Source organism: Prionailurus viverrinus, chromosome D1 (assembly GCF_022837055.1).
Source record: "Prionailurus viverrinus isolate Anna chromosome D1, UM_Priviv_1.0, whole genome shotgun sequence".
NCBI classification, from domain to species: domain Eukaryota; kingdom Metazoa; phylum Chordata; class Mammalia; order Carnivora; family Felidae; genus Prionailurus; species Prionailurus viverrinus.
Window position 1 is genome coordinate 75,786,955 of NC_062570.1, and position 22,062 is coordinate 75,809,016.

A 22,062-nucleotide genomic window follows, 5' to 3' on the forward strand; every position below is an offset into this window, starting at 1 on the left:
TCCACGCTGTCAGTGCAGAGTCCGACACGGGGCTCCATCACATGAACCACGAGATCGTGACCCAAACGGAGGTCAAGAGTCAGACACTTAATAGACTGAGCTACCCAGGTGCCCCGTCAAGGTGACAAATACTTAACAAGTATCTCCTCCTTCCCGGGCTGTGCTCTGGGGTATGACTGACCGAATTTATTCTCCGGGCTGGATCATTTGGTACTCTTTATTCTGGGGACTCACTTTTGATCATTGCAGGTCCTTCTCAGGGCAAACCTGGGACCCATGAGCTCACATGAACCAAGAGGTACTTACACATACAGGAAAAACACATTCCAACCCTGTAGCTCTCATGAGATGACAGGGAACAGGGGCTAACATCGCACCCCTTCTGAGGGCTGAGTATGTTACACAGCCCCCAAACTCGGGCCTTATATGGTATTTCCATTTTCTCATTAAGGAAAACGAAGACCCAAGAGGATAATGTTTTCAACCAATAGAAGAGATGATAAAGATGGTCTAATATGTTAGTGTTTTTTCCCTTTGTGGGCTGGAATTTCAGTGTGACTGTGGCGCCTTTGCTGCTTTGCCATAGTCAGATACTCAATCGTGTATCCTTCACAGCCCCCTTCCTTGCTGAAGTGCTCCTGATGTCTGCAGGCTCCTAATGTACCTCAAATGGAGAGAACTGAGGTGTCACTGATAGACCCCAAGGCCCCCTAGTGTGGCTATTTAAGTTTTGGTGTAGCTCTCGTCTAGAAAACCCAGTCCAGATTTATTTTTATCTTAAGCATATAGATCACTGAAAATACCCTTCTCCATTAGTTCTCAAGGGTCAGCAGCTACAGAATGGCTCAATAGATTTATGATGGTGAGGTTGGAGAATACTAAGTTCGAGTTGAGGTGAATATGAAAAGAAACATTTGGATGAGGTTAGGAGTATTTTGGCCCCGAGACAGAGTCAGTCCATGTTGAAAGACTCAAGAAAGAGAGAAAGAGAGAAGGAGAGGGGGAGAGGGAGGGAGGGTGGGAGGGAGGAAGGAAGAAAAATAGGCTGTATGTGCCTTTACTCCGATCAAGATAAGAAACTGTAGTTTTCATGGGAACTCATGACCCTCTCATTCGGCTGCTCTGGAGGCATGGTATAATGGCAGAAACTTCGGACTCTGCCCTCAGAGGACCTGACTTCATATTCGCTTGCCAGCTGTGTGACCTCAGGGAGGTTGCTTCCTTTTCTGAGCCTCTTCCCACCTGTTAGATGGTAGCCTACTTAGGTGTGTGGTGGGAAACAGCGTTTGTAAAGCGTTTGACACACAGAATGGTAGTTCCCTTTCGCCTTCTCAGACTAGTTGCATTTATTTCCTTCCTTGTTTTCTATCCTGCTTAGAATATGCGCTGAGGTGATCTCCTGCCATTTCTTACTCTTGAGTGCAGTGTTCACATTTCTACTGGCTGCATCAGAGCGGATCTGTGTATTAGTGGCCTCCAGAAGAAAAGTGGATGTGTCAGTTCACGTCCAAAGGCAACCTGGAGGCAGAAATTCCCTGCTTCTTGGGGAATGGCAGCCTTTTTCCTATTCTTTTTTCAACTGCTTAGATGAGGCACACTGCCATTTTGGAAGGTAATCTGCTTTACTCGAAGTCTACTGGCTTCCAGCAATGTCTAGTCTAATGTTTGCCCCAATATCTGGTATCCCAGCCTAGGCAGGTTGACGCACAAATTAACCATCAGTCTGCAAGCAGGCCTTACTTGCGATCAGTGGGAATGAGTCATCTGGGGGCAGGAGGCAGCTACCTGTGGCTCAGAGACAAAGAGCAACGCGTCAGCTTGTGGAAACATCTATGAGGATCCAGCTCGTGCGTCCTGCCTGGGGTACGATCACAAATCAGGGGTCTGTGCATGCCTTGGAAGAATCAGCACATCCCTTCCAGAATCCCCAGGGTCCTGATAAGAAATCTCCCTGAGAAATGGAGGTTTTGACCTCTTCTCTTAATCCTGAAATAAATGTGGAATGAGACAGCTACCCTGGCACGGACACTTCTGGAGGGCTCGTGATTTTTGAGACCCCAAAGTAAAATAAGATTCCAAGTCTAAAGAGAAGCTCAAGTCCGTCTCTAAGTGTCTTCCAGCTGTAAATCAAGCCTGCATTCAACTCCTTGATCTTGTGACGAGTGGGAGAAAGGCGTCTGTGGTTCTCTGCTGCGTCGCGGAGTCCAGGTCCTAGTTCCCAGAGCTTTGAGCTTGTAATCGCTCAGTCATCTGTTTTGAAATGAGAAAGCTCACATACTTGAGCAGTGAAGTTTAAAGGGTAAAGTCAACTGAAGTTGCCAGAAACATGGGACAGAATAAATGTAGTGTTGGCTCTTGCAGAGGAGGGGTAGGCTGGGGAAGTCGCCTCGCAGTGCCTGCCGGAACGGGTCTTTTCACCCATCCTGTGGCAGCGGTACAGGAATTCATGAGGCCACACTGTTTTTGCGGCTCTTTCGTATGCTGGGCACTGTATCGAGCTCTTTCTGCACATTGCCGATTCTTTATACCAGCTCTTTGAGGGAGAGAGGCTGTTTTTCGTCCCCTTTTTAGAGTGGGGGAAACCAAGCTCAGAGAGGATACGTTTCTTGAACAGATCACGTGGGTGGTGACTACTGGAACCAAGTATTTGATCAGGCTGAATTCAAAGCGTTCCCAGAACTTTGCAGCATGGCTCCCGCTGTTGCCAGATCCCGCGCTCTGAGTAGATGGAGAAAGCGAGACCAAAAAAGAAGAGTGGATACCCTCTGGGGCATTGGAAGCTCTGTGCCATTTTGGGAAGGAGAAAGAGAGACGGAAGGTGGTGTTCAAAAGGGTCAGGCTCAGAGGGCTGAGTTGAGTTGCATGGGAACTTGCAAATACTGGGTGACTGCTTGAGCAAGAACCTTGGGGCCAGCTGGAGCAGGGATAAAGGCAGATACCTTTGCCTCCAGAGCATTATTACGGGTTTCATTTCTATTAAATGTCACAGGCCTCTACTGAAGCATTGGAATCGCTTGTGGCGCCATCCCCTAGGCGCCTGTGTAGAAAGTGGATGGGGGCAACAGTGGAAAGGAGAACTGAGGAGGTGCTGGGGGCAGGAAGGTTCAGATCTAGAGTCGTCTTACACAGTGATTTACCGAAGCGCCTCGCCACTGTATGGCTTCCTGCTGTTAGATCTCATGCAAGTAGGCATTTCAGTGACCTACAGTTTCCAGTCTTCTTCAGTGTGATACGTGAACTCATCCAAGGGAATTCTCCTCCCTCCTGTAGCCCCCACCAGCTGTGAACCCAAACAAAACACACAATTACCAACTCCATGCCACCCCCAAGGCCTCAGAACGGCGCAGAACAAGGCGGAGCTTTATTAATCGAGGGACTTTTGCCTTACTCTGTGGGAGTTGTTAATTAAAACCACTGAACCATTGAGTTGGGAGAGAGGGAGGGAGGCAAGGATGTGGGACAGCTCACACACTGGTTTTCCTCCTTTGCAGCCTGCGTACCTAGTTAAGTTGACACGGACTTTACGGTTGAATGAACCATTCACTAGAGACGTGTATGCGGTTCCTTGGGAACAACTTTCATGTGCTGCTCTGCAGCCGGGCTCTGGGGACAAAAAGCCTGCCTCGCCTCTGACCAAGTATGCCTACGAGTTAATAATAATGATCGTGGCTGTAACAATAGCAGCCACCACTTACGGAGTGTTTCTGAATGCCAGGCGCTGTGTGCCCCGCTTTGTATGCATTATCTCATTTCACCCTCGCTTGAATCCACATGCTCTTTTTCCCATCCCCGATGAGGATCATCAGTAATACACCCAAGGTCACAGAGCTGGTGAGTTAGGGAGCCCGGACTCAGAGCTGGAGCTCAGCCGTGGTGGTTCAGGCTTTTTTCACTGGAGCCAGGTAAACATGATGGAAATATAACTCTTCTTCTCCCCCCACCCACCCCCTCCCCGCCAGCCCTGTGTCTCCTCCTGTGTTTCCATATCCATTTCCCTGCCACAGCCAGAACCTGGAAAGAATCTCAGACTCTTCAGTTCATTGTTCCTGGAACACCAGTCGCTAAGTGTGATGGGGTCGCTCTTTAGTATCTCACGCTGTGGTTCTCTCTGGCCTCGCCGCTCTTGTCTCTCCCTAGGCATCCCTCCATCGCTTTCCTTACCTCTGATCTCAAGGCCCATCCAACAAGTCCACATGACACTTCAGCTAGAAAAATCTGTCCAGGGCACATATTTGACTACATTGTCACCTGCTTACAATGGCTCCACGTTGCCTGCTGAGGAGACCCTGTGTGTTGGTTCCTGTTGCTGTATGACCGATGCCTTCAAAGTCTAGCTGCTTGAAACCACCACTGTATCGTGCTTCCGGGGTCTCTGTGTCAAGAGCTGGGGCGAGATGCAATGGGGATGGCTTGTCTCTGCTCCACCATGTCTGGAGCCAGCTGGACAGTGGGGATCCACACCGTTCCAAAGCTGTTCACTCACGTGTCTGACGCTTGGGCTGAGGTGACTTCAGGGTTAGGATGAACATGGCTTTTCCATGTGGCTTAGCTACCTCACAGCATGAGTTCCCAGGATTGGCAGACTTTTTACCTGGATGCTTAGGGCTCCGAGGGCAAGCGTTACCGTGAAGCAAAGCAGAGCTGTGTTGCCTTTTATGAGCTACCCTTGGGAGTCACAGAGTGTCACTCATACCATACTGTATTGGTCAAAGCAGTCAGCCCTCCAGATTAAGAGGAGGGAAGGGAACACAGATGTCCTCTCTCAGGGGGGAAGGTGGCAAGGTCACCTTGAAGAAGAGCCTGTGGGATGGGAGATATTGCTATGGTCGTCTCTGGAAGATACTGTCTGCCACATCGTACACCCTATTTTGCCCAGCATGGCATAAAAGGCCCTGCATGGCCCCCACACCGAAGAGTCAGCTTTGTGGAGCCCTAGACCTTGTCTGTCTTACTAGCTAGCTCTTATGCCTAGCACAGAGCATGGTCCACAGGAGGCACTCTTTACATTTGGGCAGCTAATGAGTGTTCTGCTTGCCCAGCCTCATTTCTTACCATATCCTCCTCCTCCTCACTGCCCGTCTCGCCTGCTGGTTCTGCCACTCTGGACCTCTGACGTTGTCCTTGATGTAGGTCCCACACTCTTGTACCTCTGTGCCTTTGCCTGTGTCCGTTCTCTCTACGGATTCCTCCCCCCTCCATTCCCACCTGCCTGCCATAGTCCTCTAAGAATCTGCTGAAGCTAGGTAGCCTTCCCTGGCCACCCTAGCTCCTGGTGACACCTTCCTCTCACTTCCTCTGGTTTGTCTGTGTGACTGTCCGTCTCCTAGACCAGGATATCCTTGAGCAGAGGGATTATGTCTTTTTACTCCTGCATCTCTTAACAACTTCTGCCAGACCTTCCGTATATGCTTAGCGATGTGCATGGAGTAAAGGGAGAAAGGAAGAAGGTGGTGACAGCAGCACTGTCACCTCTGCTACCGTTAATAGTAATAATGGCAGCCAGTGATTGTGGGGTGCTTTCACATAGTGCAGGCACTTTCCAGGTATTATCTCTTTGAATTCTTAGAGAAATCCTAGAAGGCCTATATAACATGTTATTATCCCCGTTTTATGGATGTGCAAACAGAGAAGTCAGTGGGAGTACGGCCTTTGGCAAGGCTGGTTTTCCCAGTGGAAATGAGTGAAGTCACCTGTCCAGGCCATAAAGTGTGGGGGAAGCTTGAGGACTCACTCTGCTGTTGAGATTCTAGCCTCTTCCCTTTTGGTGCTGCCACCTGCTGGGCCTTAGGCTCTGAGACCCACAGGTTTCTGTAGATTTTAGAGAGCTCTGCCATCCTAACCTTCAACTGGATGAACAGAACAGTGATGTGGGAGGCAACAGATAATCTGTTAGTTAGACAATGCCTGCTTTGTTCTCAGCGTCATGTTTTAAGGAGTTCAGAATCAGGCAGAGGTTTGTTTAGGGAAGGGGAACCAGGAAGGCCAAGGGTTCAAAACCCAAAGCATAATAGAAATGTTTGTAGAAACTAGATATTCTTGGCATGGAAAATACTTAGGGAAGCAGTAATTTCCAGAGGACCAAACTTGAACTGTAGATGGAAGTTACACTTACAGTTTTCGTTTCCTACACCCCAAGGTGACCGTTAATCAGTGTTAGGAAAAAAATATGCTGAAGATTAGATCTGCAAAAGGGTGGGTGGGTCCTCTTGCAAAGGCATGAGCCTCCTGTTCCTGAGAGTAATCAAGCAGAATGTGGGAAACTGGGTCCACATGTTGCAGAAGGGATTCCTGCATGAGGTGAGAAGCTGAGAGAGAAGACCTTCAAAAATTCTCCCAGGTGTAAGGTCAAGGGGCCCAGGTTCCCATAGGAATCACCAAGGTTCTGTCACAGAGGGAGCAGAACTGGGTGTTCCGGAGGAAGATGTCTCTTTGACCAGCCAGGTTTACATATGCCAGCCTGGGGATAACAGTACTCAAGTAGTTTCTTCTGAAAATCTCCTCCCCCGTTTTCTCCCCTAATACACACAAAAAGTGTGTTGCCTCCTTCCCTGGCCCCCAGCTGTGATCCGGATGATGTAGGGGTTTGGAGGCAGAGTGGACTGTGGCTGTTGAGAATCACTGTGAGCTCAGGGTCTGCACGGCAGGCGAGACGTTAGTGAACGTTGCCGTCTATAGTTTGTGTAATGAAAATGATAGGTTTTAAAAGCGTACACATGTTATAATATCGGATATGCTCACTCTAACTAGGCAGGCTCTAGGGAATTTGCCCCTGCCCCACTTGAGTAACTACTCGAGCTGGTCTGTCTCCCATCCTTGTGAAAGTGGAAGCACTGGGACAAATTGGAGAGCGAGAAAAAGTCAGGGGCCCTGTTCTTTCGTCTTCGTGACACCAGACAGCTGTCCTCCTGCACCGATGGAAGGTAATTTGAGCATCCTGTGGGCAACAACTCCTGTTTGATTCCTGCTCTGGAGGTCACTGGCCTGTATTTCGGCTCCCTCTTAGCCTGCCCTTCCTGCCAGAGTGCTCCAGCTGCCGCTGAGGTGCCCCCGCCACCCCCAGTTCATACCGCCCTGGGCTGCTCTTTGTCCGCAGGCTGGCCCGTTTGCCTGCGTGCTTGGCCGCTGGGCTGCCCGTGGCTCGTGCCTGAGCTCCCCCCGGGAGCCCTGGCAGCCGCCTTGCTACACAGAGAGACGTGCTTGTCAGCGGCGTGTGCTACACCTGTCCCTCCTCTGAACACGCCTGTGGCACCATCCAGGCCCGTACATGTCAAAATTCTAGGGGGAAACTGTTTTTGCCTTTCAGACTGAACTCCCTGCTCTACTGGTTTTGCTTTTTACTTCTTTTTTAAAAATCACGGACAGTGGGGAATTTAGCCGTGGGCAAGGTGACGGCAGTCAGCTCAGATCTGGGATGCCGCCCGGTACAGCACTGGCAGTGTTCACTACGCTGTGGACTCTGCTCAAGCCATGCTGTCCCTTGAATGGGACCCGTGACTCCTCCCTCCTCCATCCGTAGCCTCCTCTACCCGGAAGGCCCCTTCTTCCTCGGAGTCTTCCTTGGAGTCTTTAGGGTTCCATAGCCGACTATTAGTAGGGTCTGGCTTATCTAAACAGATGCAAGGATGTCTTATTTTTCTTCCTATTCCCCAAATGCTTTACATACATGAGACATAAAAGCAATTAAATCCATGGTTGCTATTTATTCTCGCATTCAGTACACCAAAAATGTTTTTAGGTACCTATCTCAAGAGTTCTAGGGGCAGGGGATAGTGAAGCAAAAACACAGGTCCTAAAATAATAATAGTGACAGCAACAGTCCTGCCTTTACTGAATTTGGTGGGTCAGAAGCTGGAGCACAAGAAGATAGATAAGCAGTTATCCCAAAATGTAGAATAAAGGAGCCAAGCTTCTATTTTATTATAAAAGACAGATTTGTTGGGGCGTCTAAGTGGCTCAGTCAGTTAAGCGTCCGACTTCGGCTCCATGGTCTCATGGTTCATGAGTTTGAGCCTCGCTATGGGCTCTGTGCTGTTGGCTCAGAGCCTGGAGCCTGCTTTGGATTCTGTGTCTCCCTCTCTTCTCTCTCAGCCCCTCCCCCACTCGCACTCTGTCTCTCCCTCTCTCTCAAAAATTAATAAATGTTAAACGTGAAAAAACACAGTGAATTTATTGAACACAACAACGTGTTAAAATGAAACCATATCAATGCCTGCTCTCTAGTTATGAGTCCCTGAGCACATCACTTAAACTCCGTGACTCTCAATTCTGCATCAGAAAACTCATTAGATCAAGTCATTAATCCTTGAGAACCACCTGCCCTTCCCCCAGATCTGATATTCTGTAGTTCTGTGAAACTGCGTTTTATTGGTGTTTTACATAATGTTCAGTTGCATTTAAGGTGAAGTTTGAGAGGTAGGACCTCATCCTAAGTGGGAGATGGGGGCGTGGTCTGCAAAGGCCTTCTGTAGTTCAGCTCTGAGGAGCTGGATGAGGCAGAGTGTGTGGACTGAGACCACCCCACGTCAGGGGAGAGGAGCACCGTGTTTAGTCACTAAGGAGCGCATCATCTTGGGGTTTGTACCGTGTCAGTCCCCACAGGCACTTCTTGGAGTAGGACACGCTTTTACCGGCTGTGGTAGAAAAGGGCATTTTTCTCTGGTTCACCTGAGGACTCAGATGTTACACCAGATGTGCCCAGCTGGAGGCTGGGCTCAGTTTTCGCTTTTCACTTTAGGATTTTGTTGTAGTTTTAAGATTTTCGGAATTTCAGTTGGGGGTGCCTGGATGGCTCAGTCAGTTAAGCCTCTAACTCTTTTTTTTTTTTTTTTTTTTTTAATTTATTTTGAGAGAGAGAGAGAGAGCCCAGCTAGGGAAGGGCAGAGAGAAGGAGAGATAGAATCTCAAGCAGGCCCCACACCATTAGCAGCAGCACATGGCCCAATATGGGGCTCGAACTCACAAACCGCGAGATCATGACCTGAGCCAAGATCAAGAGTCGGAAGCTTAACCAACTGCACCACCCAGGCGCCCCAGCGTCCGGCTCTTGATTTCTGCTCAGATCTCATGGTTTGTGAGTTGGAGCCTCACGTTGGGCTCTTCATTGACGGCGCAGAACCTACTTGAGATTCCCTCTTCCCCTCTCTCTCTCTGCCCCTCCCCTGCTTGTGTGCTCGTGCTCTCTCTCTCTCAAAATAAATAAATAAATATTAACAAAAAAGATTTTCAAAATTTTGACCATGGCTTATTGTACCAGGATTATGCAGTGCAGCTTTGGGTGGGGGGGGGGGGGGGGGGGGTTGGGACCCCAAAGAGGCAGCTGTGAGATCAGCTGGAGCTAGCTGAGGCATGAGTGGGCCTTTCTGCACTCACAGCCACAGCCTTCTCATGTCCATGGGAATAGAGCCTCTGCCCATTTGTGGACAACGGACATAATTTTTGGACAGTGTCTTAATATGGAGGCCTGCTGCTTCAGTAGTTCAGAATCTGACCTCTTGAAGGAAAAATGGCTGACTCTCATGCTCACACATGTTAACTCACTGTTTTTCCAACTTTTTTGTTTTCATCCCTTCCTGATGAGCATAACGAGATCACACTCTGATTTTTGGAGAGCAGGCTGTGGCAAGGGCAAGAATAGGTGTGACTTTGGAGAACCATTGTGTCTTCAACAGTTCCACACCAACCAAGATTGTGTCAAACTTTTATCTACAGAGTAGATTACAAAAAACATTGGGTGTTTTTATTTGTTTGTTGAAAATGGTAAATCTCGGGGGGCACCTGGGTGGCGCAGTCGGTTCGGTGTCTGACTTCGGCTCAGGTTGTGATCTCACAGTTCGTGAGTTCGAGCCCCACATCGGGCTCTGTTCTGACAGCCCGCAGCTTGGAGCCTGCTTCAGATTCCGTGTCTCCCTCCTTCTCTGTCCCTCCGCCACTCGCACTCTGTCTCATTGTTCCTCTCAAAACTAAATAAACGTTAAAAAAAAAATTAAAAGTAACAAAAAAAATAAAATGGTAAATCTGGTATGTTCAGACTCCTGCCCCACCTCCAGGTAGGTCCGCTTCCACCCATGACCAGTGTGCCTGGCTGCCTGGGTGCTTTTTCTGAAGGTGACCCAGTGCACTTGGACGCATGGAAAAATGAATGGGGTCAGGCATCTGTGTGTCAGCTGTTGTGTCTATGGGTCTTGCTGGGTTTAGTGGCAGGTAATTTGAGCATCCTGCAGTCACCCAGTTTTGGCTTAATCCCTACCCTTGAAGGCCAGAGGCCCTGCGTATCTGTTTCTTTGAATTGGAATACATTTACTGAATCCCATTTAGAATGAGTGCTCAGAATGATGATTTTTTTTTTTTTTTTTAATGAAAATGCTTCCTGGTGGAACGTTAGCATCTAAGGCCACACAGTGAATTCATTGTACATCTTTAGGTCCTTTGGATTTGCACATCTGTATCTTCGTGAATTACCTAATTTTCCTGCCCCTCCCCAAAGCTGCCTGGCAAATACCTTCTCACCCTTCAGGATGCTGCTTGCACGTTTTTTTGCTGTAGGAAGGCTTTTCAGCCCCTCTCTCTGGTCTGGCCTTTGCTGAATCCCATGCAAACATCTGCATGTCTACCTTAAGCCCCTCAGGGCCTAGGACTAAGTCTGATTCTCCTCTGCGCAGCACCCAGGCCAGTGCCTGCCTTATTGTAGGGGCTGCATAAATGTGTCTTGCAAATGACAGCACCTCAAAATGGGGGCCACCTCTAGAGCAACAGCCTAGACTCTAGTGCCCTGCTTCCTGCAACCCTTAGGTGCTTCCAGAAACCAGGTTGTTTGTGGACATTGGATGATGTTCCCCAGGCCTGCTTTCATGCTTCGATCTACAGAAGGGGTCTTTCTTGCACCCAAAAGTTAGTTACAGTCTGTCTCTGTCTATCCTCAGTGCATACTGACATTGCTTTCAGCTGCAGTCTAGAGAAGACAGGGCGAAACTTGCATGAACCTGGACCAGAGCACCATCTGGACTCTCCCCAGTCCGGTAGTGACTGTGGTTATTACCTGGGGGTGTCTCCGTGAAATCCGAAGAGAAAGAGATACTGGAAGTCTGATTCCACCCTGAGGTTCTAGTCATCTCCGGAAGAGATCTCACAGTCCTGAATGCCAACATAAAAGTTCTCTGACCTCCTGTGAAATGTATCAGAAGTCACAGGAATGAGGGGCGCCTGGGTAGCTCAGTCGGATCAGTGTCCGACTCTTGATTTCAGATCAGGTCACAATCTTACAGTTTCGTGGGTTTGAGCCACGCGTTGGGCTCTGTGCTGACAGTGCAGAGCCTGCTTGAGATTCTCTCTCCTTCCCTCTTTCTCTGCCCCTCCCTTACTCATGCGTGCTCTCTCTCTCTCTAAATATACTTAAAAAACTAAAAAAAAAATTCGCAAGAATTATCAGATGTAGCGGCATCCAGAGGATTGGCAGGCATGCCTCCGTGTAGAAGTGCCTGGGAGGAAGGATTCTTCAGGCAAAGCGGAAGGCTTTTCCAGGGTACGGGGGCATCAATTTATGGCACCCTCACTGAACCACCCACATGTTGCCCATGATCCTTGCTGTTCAGCACGCCTGGTGTTGCCTCCTCACATTCCCTCTCGGCCTGGGCTTCCACACTGACATGGTTCTGAGGTCTGCAGGTCTGTAAGTCCAAGGTTATGAATTAATTGGTATTTTAGTAAAGCCTTGGAGTTCTAACAACTCTTACTGACCTTTGATCTGAGATGGAGCGGCCATCAGGGATCAGGTACTCATAATATCGAGGTCCAAGACTAGTTACTATGAGGATTTGAGATTTAAATTACCATTATACTGTAGTCCCATTGTGGCGAATACTTACCTCTTAGGGAAACTGAGACCAGTCTAGCTCCCAGTTCCTCCATCCAAGCCTCAAGATTTAAGGCAGCATTTCTCAGAGTCTGGCCCTGACCGCTTGCAGGAGAATCACTTACGTATCTGTTAAAAATGTGGGTTTGGGGGGAAGGGATGAATGGGGGGAACACAGGGCATTTGGGGGGGGGGGCAGTAAAACTACTCTGTATGACACTATAATGGAGGATACATGACATTATGCATTTGTCAAAACCTGTGCCACACAAAAACAGCTGGACCACACAGAGTGGACCCTAAGGTGAACTATGGAGTTTGGTTAATGCAACTCTGTCAGCATTGGTTGCATCTGAGTGCCTCACACTGATACCAAGTAGTAACAATAGGGAAGCTGGTGGAAGGGGAGAGGGGCTACGTGGGAAGTCTGCTTTCTGTGCAAATTCTCTGTAAACCTCAAACCATTCTTTTAAAAAAAATTTGTTGTTGTTGTGGTTTTAATGCACAGTTTGGGCCCCACCAGTGGTGTTCTGCATCTGCAAAGCCGGGGCCACGGAATCTGCATTTTCTTCAGTTCTCCCACTGACTCAGGTGCATTTTAAGGTTTGAGGATTCCTGGAGATAAGTCAGTCTGCTCTCACCATCTGTTTCATTCCAAGAAAGAGCTTAAAGGGGCTTTGTCTGGAGAATTGTCTCCTGCGTGTGAGAGTGTGTTTCATCTTTCAGTAGGTGGACAGAAAGCTTCCTGCCAGTGCTAGAAATACTATAACATCACACTGACAGTTGAACCACAGTAGAGAGAATTCAGCCCAGACCAGATTCTAGACACGGGGACTGTCAGAGCTCCAAAGTGTGCAGCCCTTCTTCAGAAAGATGCCCCACCAGCCCCCATTTTAAACAAGCAGAGTTATGGAGTATCATGAAAATTTTACATACGTGTATTTATTTAAATAGGGGGGACAAATCCACTGTCATTATAATCCCTGGCTGGCTGTGTGATTGAACGTATTCTGGAGTTTTTTGCATTCAGATGCTCGTTCGAGTTTCTGTGTGCCTAGATCCTAGGTACTAAGCTAAACCAGAACACTCTGGATAGTCATGCCAAGTGGAATTTGGTTGAACCTGTGAATATTCACATTGCATGTTGCAAATACACAAGGACCTTCGCAGCAAGAATTTTCCCGCTTGATCAAGTCACTCCAGCTAGAAGTTTGAGGAAAAAGCAAAAGCAAGCCCAAGGCCGTGGTGAGATCGAGTCTGTGTGCTAAAACTCAGGGTGACGTGTGAGTTACAGCCATGCCATGTGCCACTGCTGAGTCAGTTTATAGCAAACAGAGGCAAAAATCCTGTGCGGAAATTTGCAGAATATGCCGAAGGGACCCACTCAGCCGGGATCCACTTCTGCCCAAACTCAGAGGCCCTGGCAGGGGTGTTTGGGCTGACTCCAACTGGGTGCACATTTTACACACATGTGAGATGGAGTCCATAACTTAAGAAAATTTAGCAATTTCTGCTTTAGATAATGGTCTCTGAACGTTTTGATTGTGTTAAAAAAAATCTGTTGCTGCTTTAGACACTGTGTTTTCAAATACAGTATATGTACCACGTTACGCAAATATTGCGCACAGTATAAAACCTGCACAAAACTTAGGAAGTGGGACGTGTTAAGAAATACATGCAAATAGAAATACTTTAGTTTTTGCTCATATGGGTCGTCTCATCTTCCTCATCGCAGAGACCGCTGCCTGAAACCCGTGCTTCCCACTCTTTAATGTGTATTAGACCGCATGGGGGGGTCTTCCTGAACCGGAGTTTGATTCAGGAGGTCTGCAGTATTGCCAGTGACGCTAAAGCTGCTAGTGCGTGGCCCCCGTTATGAGCGGCAGGTAGGGTGAGGCACGTACGTGTTTTCTGTTGCAGGAACCTCTACGGTGTGCCTTCAGTTCACTTCAAGCAGCTTTGCAGCACCTAGCTTTAGGAGATGAAGTCTGTGGCACCAGTTTGCCCCATTGAGGCTTAAAGGGGGCCCCTGGGACCCTTTGACTCCTCCTCTATCCAGGCCTGCCTTTTCCTGCCACACCCTCTGTCCCTGTGGCCTCCTGAAGCTGAGCTCTTGTCTGACTAGCTTAGCAACGTCTTTGTAGTGCTCCCCAGAGAGGCAAGCTCTGGTGACGAGGCTAGCCAGAGCAGCCTCCAGGCCTCCTGCTCCCTGCTCACTTCTGCAGAGGCTTTACCTCCTGCCACAAGCAGGATCAGAGAACTGGGCCAGGTTTGCCTGGTCGTCTGGCCTACCTTGCAGCCAGGACTCGGTGAGATGGAAGGGAAATGCGGACAAGCCAGGGAAGGGGCTGGTGCCCTTTGAGCTGTGGGTATTCCCACCTGGTGGCTCATGGTCGTGTTGTGTGCTCTGAGCCGAGGTGGCTCATCGCGTGGCCTCGGGTGGCTGCTCCAGACTTGAATGAAAGAAGAAGGGAAGATTTTGCTGGAGATGAGAAGTAAACTCCCACATCCTCCTAAAAAGAGCCGTACACCATCCTAGTGATGTCCTGAAGAGCTGGCACTTATACAGCACAGTGGGAAACGGGCTCAAAGGTACCCCAGCTCTGCCTCAAGGAGGAAGGTAGGAAACTGCTTGGATCTCTGGGTCCATGTCTCCCCTCTGCCTTTGCCAGCAGAGTCTTTGGAAGGGCCCCCCAAAGACATGGAAACCAAAGAAATGCTTCTTGATGACTTGTGTCTTCTAGCCCAGGTTAGAGTCCTATTGTCACAAGGAAACCTACTGAGAAGGACGTTCAGACCTGAGACTTTCCCCAAAGGCAGCTGCTGATTCTATGTCATTGGTGTCCGTTTGAGATGACCCGTAATAGGGAAGCAGCAGCACCAGGGTGTTCGATTAGAGCTCAAAGTTCGAGCCCCAGGTTGGGTGTAGAGATGACCTAAAAATTAAAAACTCATTTTGAAGAGCCTGGGTGGCTTAGTCAGTTGAACGTCCAACTCTTGATTTCAGCTCGGGTCATGATCCCACAGGTGTGGGACTGAGCCCCGTGGTGGGCTTTGCCCTGAGCAAATGGAGCCTGCTTAACATTCTCTCTGTCCCCTGCTCACAGTCTTTCTCTCTAAAACAAAAATAAATAAATAATTTTAAAAAATTAAAAACCTTAAAAACAAACAAACAAAAAAAACCATTAAAGATATGCCACGACGAGGGTATTAGAGTCATTCAGTGACGTATCTGTGTAGTTGTCATTTGGGGTGAAGGATGGGAGTGGGTTGGCCTTAGATAAAAGAAACTTGCTGCATTTGCCTCAGCTTTGGTGCCGAAAAACTTTGAGAACAAAGTGGTTTCCAAATGCCTCCTTAGTAGAAACTTAAGTCTTTGCTTAAATTTTAGTACTACAGTTTTAAAATTAGCACGGAAAAATTAAACCACCTTTTTCCCCCGACCCTATTTTTGCATTGCCAGTGCCTTCTCCTCTCCCCTTAATTAAGTCAAGGGGAACAACTTCCTTTCTGTCCTAGAGATCAGCTCTCTTCAAAAGGTTGTAGGCAGTTTTGTTGGACTGGATTGTCCGATTGTCCTTCTGTGACCCGGAGTGAAGTTTATTCGTCTGACTTCTAAGAGGCCCGAAACTAAAGGCATCCTTTTCCAGGTTTGTCCAGAAACCCCGTTAACATCCTCATAAACCTAGAGCGTACATGCGTCCTGCCACATTGCAGGAGAGCAGCGGGCACTATGAAAGCACATGTTGTTTAGGGTCTTGGACGCTGGTGAAATGCTCCACTGCAGGGACTTTTCATCAGCCCACATCGTTTTCTTTAACGGTAGATGACAAAGTATGTGTTGACATATATGTTTATATAGTTATATTGATATTGGCAAGGAATTGTGTATGTGTGTGTGTATTTATTTCGTTTATTCCATTTTCTTTGCTCTCTTCACATTTAAATCAAAAGTGCATCCAGAACATATAGACAGGTTGACACGTCTTTGAAGAAAAAATAATCACCTCGGCTTGATTTTTTTTTTTCCCTTCTGTTTTGTACTACTTTAATTTCTTTCCTCTGAGTATTTTTGTTGTTCTTTTGTTTTGTCTTTTAATGTCATGCTCCATTAGAAACTCACTGAGCCAGATCAGATCAGTACAGATTTCTTCCCCTTCCCGTCCACCCCTCCTCCCCCAGCCCTTGACAGAAGGTGATTTCTTCTGCACCCAGTGGAAGTCAGTTTGTGTTACTTACGCAGGTCACATTGAACTGTGAACTTTGGGAATGGGGAGCCACCTTCCCCCTCCTTCCGAAGGCGAGTCACAAAGCCAGTTTCATTTATTCCACGTTGTTGTCTCATGTTTAAAGAAGGAATCTCTTAACTAAGCACTGGATTCAAAATCTGGTGCATCTGTTCTAACAGGTCCTATTAGATTCCATAAGTATTTTGTAACTGGTGTCAGTTACATAGGATGCACTCTTCTTGTCTAGAATGTTCCTCTTAAGAGGCATTTGGCCCTCACATGTCTCTTCTGGCCTGAGCGATGGTGAGGCCACCCTACAAGTCTGGTCATCCTGCAAAGGTCTGAGACAACTCAGGTGGGATTCAGACAATGTGTATTCTGAAAAGTCTGTAGAAGGAATTATTGACGAGAAGATGCTCCCCCAAACTGGAGTATTGAATGATGGAAGTTTTGACAAGTCAGTGCTCTCTTTGGCACAAAAGCCAGAGCCTGCTAGTCATTTGCTTTGTACCTTCATAGCGCTCCTGGCTCACAGCCAGTGGCCTCAAACCACCTGGCTCCCACACCCTCCCTGACTGAGCCCCGGTCCCCACGCTGCCCGGCTCCTTTCTGTTCCTGATGCTCCGGCAACAGTGAACTACTTGCTGTTCTCCTAACTTACCCTCTTCTCTGTTTCTCTCTGCTTTTGTATGTGATACCAATGTGCCTAGATGGATCCTCCTCCTTTGGCTGGCAAACTCCTATGCACCCTTCAAGGGCCAGCTTAAATAGCTCCTCTTTGACTCCTCCCCATGTGCTCTGAGCCTCCTGCACCCATCTGTAATACTGCTCTTCATCTGTTCAATGTCTGGGTCCCCTGTAGCTTTTGAGCTTTACCAGGACAGGAACTAGGTTTTTCCTCCTCTGTAACCCCAGCCTGGTACAGAGCCTGGTACCTAACAATTGTGGTATCGAAAAATGAGAAGAGGGTACACAGTCACTACCCTGTGGTATGGGCAATTGCTGCCATTGATAGTCACAGCAGCTAATAAATTTCAAGTGCCCCCAACACACCAGGCCCTGGGCTTTGCACGCGCTGGCGTATTTAACCCACCGCAGCCTTGTGAGATTAATCTGTAGTTCTACCCATCTTGTAGCTGAGGAAATGAAACTCCTAAGAATTACACCAAAAAGCGTGACAAAGCTGGGATTTGAACTCCCCTACTTGTACTGTGATCCTGATCACAATTTCATTTTCCTCATCTGAAAAACAGATAATACACTTGACGAGAGTCTTGAAGGTACAGTGTCATGGCTTACGGGAAGCACTTAGCACAGTACCCAAGCAGCCTCCATATCCGTGAGTTTTTATCAGTAATGATGCATACAACGTCTCCCAGCTGGCAAGGGACAGAGGAGACATTTGAACCCAGATCTTTCTGACAACAGAGACTTGTTCCTAACTCTTATGCTCATGGGCCAGTCCAGGGTGCCCCAGCCTTGAATAGAAGATACCTACCACACACCTTGTGTCTTTAGCAGGGGCTCCATTCGGGGGCCTCTGGGGAAGCTGTAGAAGGTGGAGGCAGAGCCCCTGCACCCATCACTGCAGAACTCGAGAGGATAATGAGTAAATTGTTGAGTTGCTTGGTGACCTAGGACCTCACCAAGCAAACATTAGGATGTTACCAGCACATCATTAGGCTCCAGCACTAATTATTTATTTCCCCAAAGAGAAGGAACGTTACAGTGTTGGTGCTGGGAGATTCAGTCCCTAGATCAACTGCTTCCTTTCCTTGTGACCTCAGGCAAGCCCTTTCATCTGTACCCAGGGTGAGCCTTGCTAAGGCTTCCAAAGACAGGGCATGGCTATCACTTCCTGCCCCCCCACCCCTCAGCCTTCAAGCCCTCCTGAACAAGGGCTGCTGATTCAGATGGGTACAGCAGCGATTGCTTCACCTGCAAACTATGCTTTCTTAAGGGATTAACCTGATGAAGGCAGTTACATTAATACGTTCAGTAGCCAATTCCTACACAAATTTGGGTCAAGCCAAAATTATATTTTTCATTGAGAGTAGAAGAGTTATTTAAATATCTATATGGAGCTCTTTGTAAATGAAACTATTGGAATCAGCGTGTAATATTTTAGAAATAAATGTTTTATTATACATTTTTTTAATGTTTATTTTTGAGAGGGAGCACGAGCTGGGAAGGGGCAGGGAGAGAGGGAGACAGAAGGGCAGAGGATCCAAAGGGGGCTCTGCACTGACAGCAGCAAGCCCAATACAGGGCTCCTATTCATGAACCTTGAGATCATGACCTGAGCTGAAGTCAGACACTCAACCGACAGAGCCACCCAAGTGCCCCAAGAAATATTTTAAGTTAGATTCTTGAGTGTGAGCCTCGTTGTAGTGACAGCTGTCTCCAATGCTATGCTGTCTCCTAGTGAGAGGAGATATAACAGAATTAATTTTTAAGAATATCTTAAAAGATACATGGTTGAATACATGTTTTCACAAACGCCTGGGAAAAGAGGTAAACTCCCCATGTCCTCATTTCCACCACCCAGCTTTCGCACGCAGTGAATGAAATAGATTCGCGGCGAAGCTGGATCATGATCAGATTACTTGCATTCAAAGCACTTTAGTTCCCTGTGCATTGGAGAAGGCGGAGGATCCGATGGATCCTTGCCTTTCCCCTCCTCTCTGCCTAAACAAAATCAGAATTCCCCGCAGCAGTGGACAGGCCAAGGTCACCATCTCTCCAGGGTCCTTCCACCTTTCTAGGTTGTCATTTTCAACAAAACCGCACTGCTCTGCTGGGGTGTTACTGGGTTGAGGGCCGTGGCACGTCTCAGCATGGTCTCTGGAATGCTCTCTGGGCCCGGCTCTGCGCCTCCACGGAAAGCCAGGGGTGTGTACGTGTGGGCCTCGTCTGCACGCCTGGGTGCGTGTCATTGCCCATCCGTATGTGTTGTTTCCCCAGGGATGAAAATCCAGCAGGGAAATGAACGCTAAAATTAGTTTGTTTGTCCTTTGATAAGATCCCTGCAGTTAAAAAGTTTTCATTTCCATGGCTGAGTGGGCTTTGCTAAAATCAAAATTAACTGCCTTGCTTTATGGTGCAACAGATTGTGTTCTGAGGAGCTTCCCCTGGATTCTCCTTGAAAGGACATTTGATCTGGGAAGTCTAGCTCCTGGCAAAGTCGCTGCATTTTGACGTAGGTGGGTTTTTTCTCGTTGTGCCAGTGTAGAATGTGTGCCAGAGAGCCAGCACTGGACCCTGGGTCACATTGAATGGGTGGGTGGATGGATGGACTGATGGATGGGTACACAGACAGATAAATGGTTTAATTTGCATTTCTATGTGTCTTAGATGTCATGTTCCCTGACATTTAAGAGGAAGGAAAACCTGGGCTTCATCAGCGGAACATGCGACTCTTGATCTCGGGGTTATGAGTTTGAGACCCATGTTGGGCGTAGAGATTACTAAAAAAAGTAAACTTTCCAAAGGAAAAAAAATTATTTAAAAAAAAGGAAGGGCTGCTGGCTGGCTCAGTTGGAAGGGCATGTGACTCTTGATGTCGGGGTTTGAGCCCCACGTTGGGTGTACGGACTACTTAAAAAATAAAATCTTAAAAAATAAATAAAATAAAAAGAGGAAAGAAAACCTGTAATTGGTGTCCTCCCAAAAAGTTTTTGCTAGACCCCATTCTGGTCTTCATTCAACAAAACCCATTTGTCTTAAGCACTTAACACGTGTTAGGTACATGGGATACAGATTTGAACAACATTATAACAGTCCCTGTCTTCAGGGAGCTCACTGTGTAGTGTAGGAGATAAGCATGAAAGGTGATCACACAAATAATTGTTTAACTATAGCTGTCGTCACTATGTATTTTTTGTTTTATTGAGATACAATTCATAAAATTCACCCTTTAAAGGCATATAATTTAGTGGTGTTTGGTGTATTTACAAAATGTTTTTTTGCTTTTAAAACGATACGGTTGAGGGGTGCCTGGGAGGCTCAGTCAGTTAAACGTCCAACTTCAGTTCGGGTCATGATGTCACGGTTCATGGGTTCGAGCCCCACGTCAGGCTCTGTGCTGACAGCTTGGAGCCTGGCGCCTCCTTCAGATTCTGTGTCTCCCGCTCTCTCTGCCTGCCTCAACTCATGCTCTGTCTGTCTCTGTCTCTCAAAAATAAATAAATGTTAAAAAAAAATTAAAATGATACAATTGAGTGAAAAATGGATTCTAATCTGTTATTGTTTTGTTGGCACAACCACAAATAATTGGTTTGACTGCCCCAACAGACTTTACATTATGTGGGCATTGCATTGTGTGTGATCTTTAACGTCATAAAGGAGGGGCAGGAGGGGACGTGGGAGAAGTTCAAGTTAGACATGGTGTCCTCGAAGCTGCTCTAAGGAAGAATTCTTTTGACACACGTGGAAGCTTCTTCTTACCGCAGATGCTCCAGTGAGAACTTTCTTCTCTGCCCCCAACTTGAACTTAACTGTTTCTGGGCCGCCTCCCATAGTATCCTCTAATTCCATTTTTCTGAGAGTATATCCCCAGAAGGTCCCAAACGAGAAGTAGAAGAAAGTCAGGAATTGACAACCCTCAGGATCTACCCCATATATTCTAAAGTTCAAATTCCAAAGGCAGTAAAACTTTCCGTGATGCAGCTCAGCTGACTGTTTCAGGAAAATCGCCACTCGTTGGTCTTCTTCGTACATGTCATTTTACTTGAAACGTAAGGCGTCTGCATTTTCACACACCTTGCAGGTTTATCTGCTGGGGGCCGTGTAGGAATTAAAGGGATCTGAGTTTGGTTTCTTGCTCCTTGGTTTGTCTTCCTGTTCTCTGAAGATGCAAGCAGTCTCCCTTATGGGGTATTGTGAAGGAGACAGTGTGGGAGTGCTAAAGCTGCTTTGTACCTGAACTACCTCCTACTGGTGGCTAAGCTCTCGGGAACTGGTCTGGTTGGCAGACAGCCACCTATGCAGAAGTTCCAGGGCTACCCTTTCCCCCGATAACACTGACTTCCTCGGAAGATAGCTTTGTGGCCTCACCAAGAGATCTGGAAAGGGGTAAGTTAGTGTGAGTGTTATTCAGAGAGTTTTGTGACAGCCCTCTTAAGACATTGGTATCAAAGGTGAAATTCACCATTGTGGGTAGATACTTCAAGATGATGACGACCATAATAATGTCTCCCACGTGTATGGTCTTATACACATTGCAGAGCACTTTCATGTGCCTTATCTGGCTAATTCTCATGTCTGCCTTGGGAAACAGGAAAGCTGTGGTATTCCCATAGTTTAGATGAAAGGCTCAGAGCCCAGAGAAGTAACTTGCCCACGATGACAAAGGTGGCTCATCTGTCCTCGGTCTTTTCTTTCCACTCTTAAAAGCTTGCCTACTTTCTCCACTGCGCTGTTCTGTAATTGTTCCCCCCTATGATTCGCTGATGATTGTCAGTCCCATTCGCATCACTTAGGTAAAACACCTGCTTGTATAAATGCTGACATTAAAAAGAATGTCACGAATACATCTGACAGTTAATTTTATTCACTAGTTCCCTTCTGCTCTATAGATTCCTGTTGAGTTTGGGTTAATTAAGCTGTGTTCTATTTTTGCTATCAAGTGGGTGATCTTTTGTGTTGAATCAACAGCTGAGTTATCCCTGGGCTGTGATTAGTGACAGAGCCTCGGGAAAGCCTTAGTTCCTTCCCCCCTTAGAGCACAGGGTGGCCACGGAGAGCTTCTGGATGTGAACAACGGGACTGTATACAAATTGCTTTTGACCATACATTTGCATCATCCTGTGCTCCTATTAAAGGTACATGACCGATGGTGGACTTGGCCTCTATACTCGTCGCCTGAACCGGCTCCCTGATGGGATGGCTGTGGTGCGGGAGACCCTACAGAGAAATACCTCCCTGGGCCTCGGAGATGCCGACAGGTAAGTTTGCTCCACTTGGGACTGACCAGGTGCAGAGATC

At 47.6% G+C, this 22,062-nt stretch overlaps 1 protein-coding gene across 10 annotated transcripts in view; it reads left to right on the forward strand.

Annotated features, from left to right (window-relative positions):
- NAV2 (neuron navigator 2) overlaps window positions 1-22,062 on the forward strand; it is a 741,507-nt gene that overhangs the window by 593,917 nt on the left and 125,528 nt on the right. For all 10 annotated transcript variants that reach the window (XM_047878314.1, XM_047878316.1, XM_047878307.1 and 7 more), the window contains one exon: window positions 21,900-22,022. In XM_047878314.1, coding sequence (XP_047734270.1) covers window positions 21,900-22,022 — 123 coding nt within the window. The remainder of the gene's footprint in view (window positions 1-21,899; window positions 22,023-22,062) is intronic.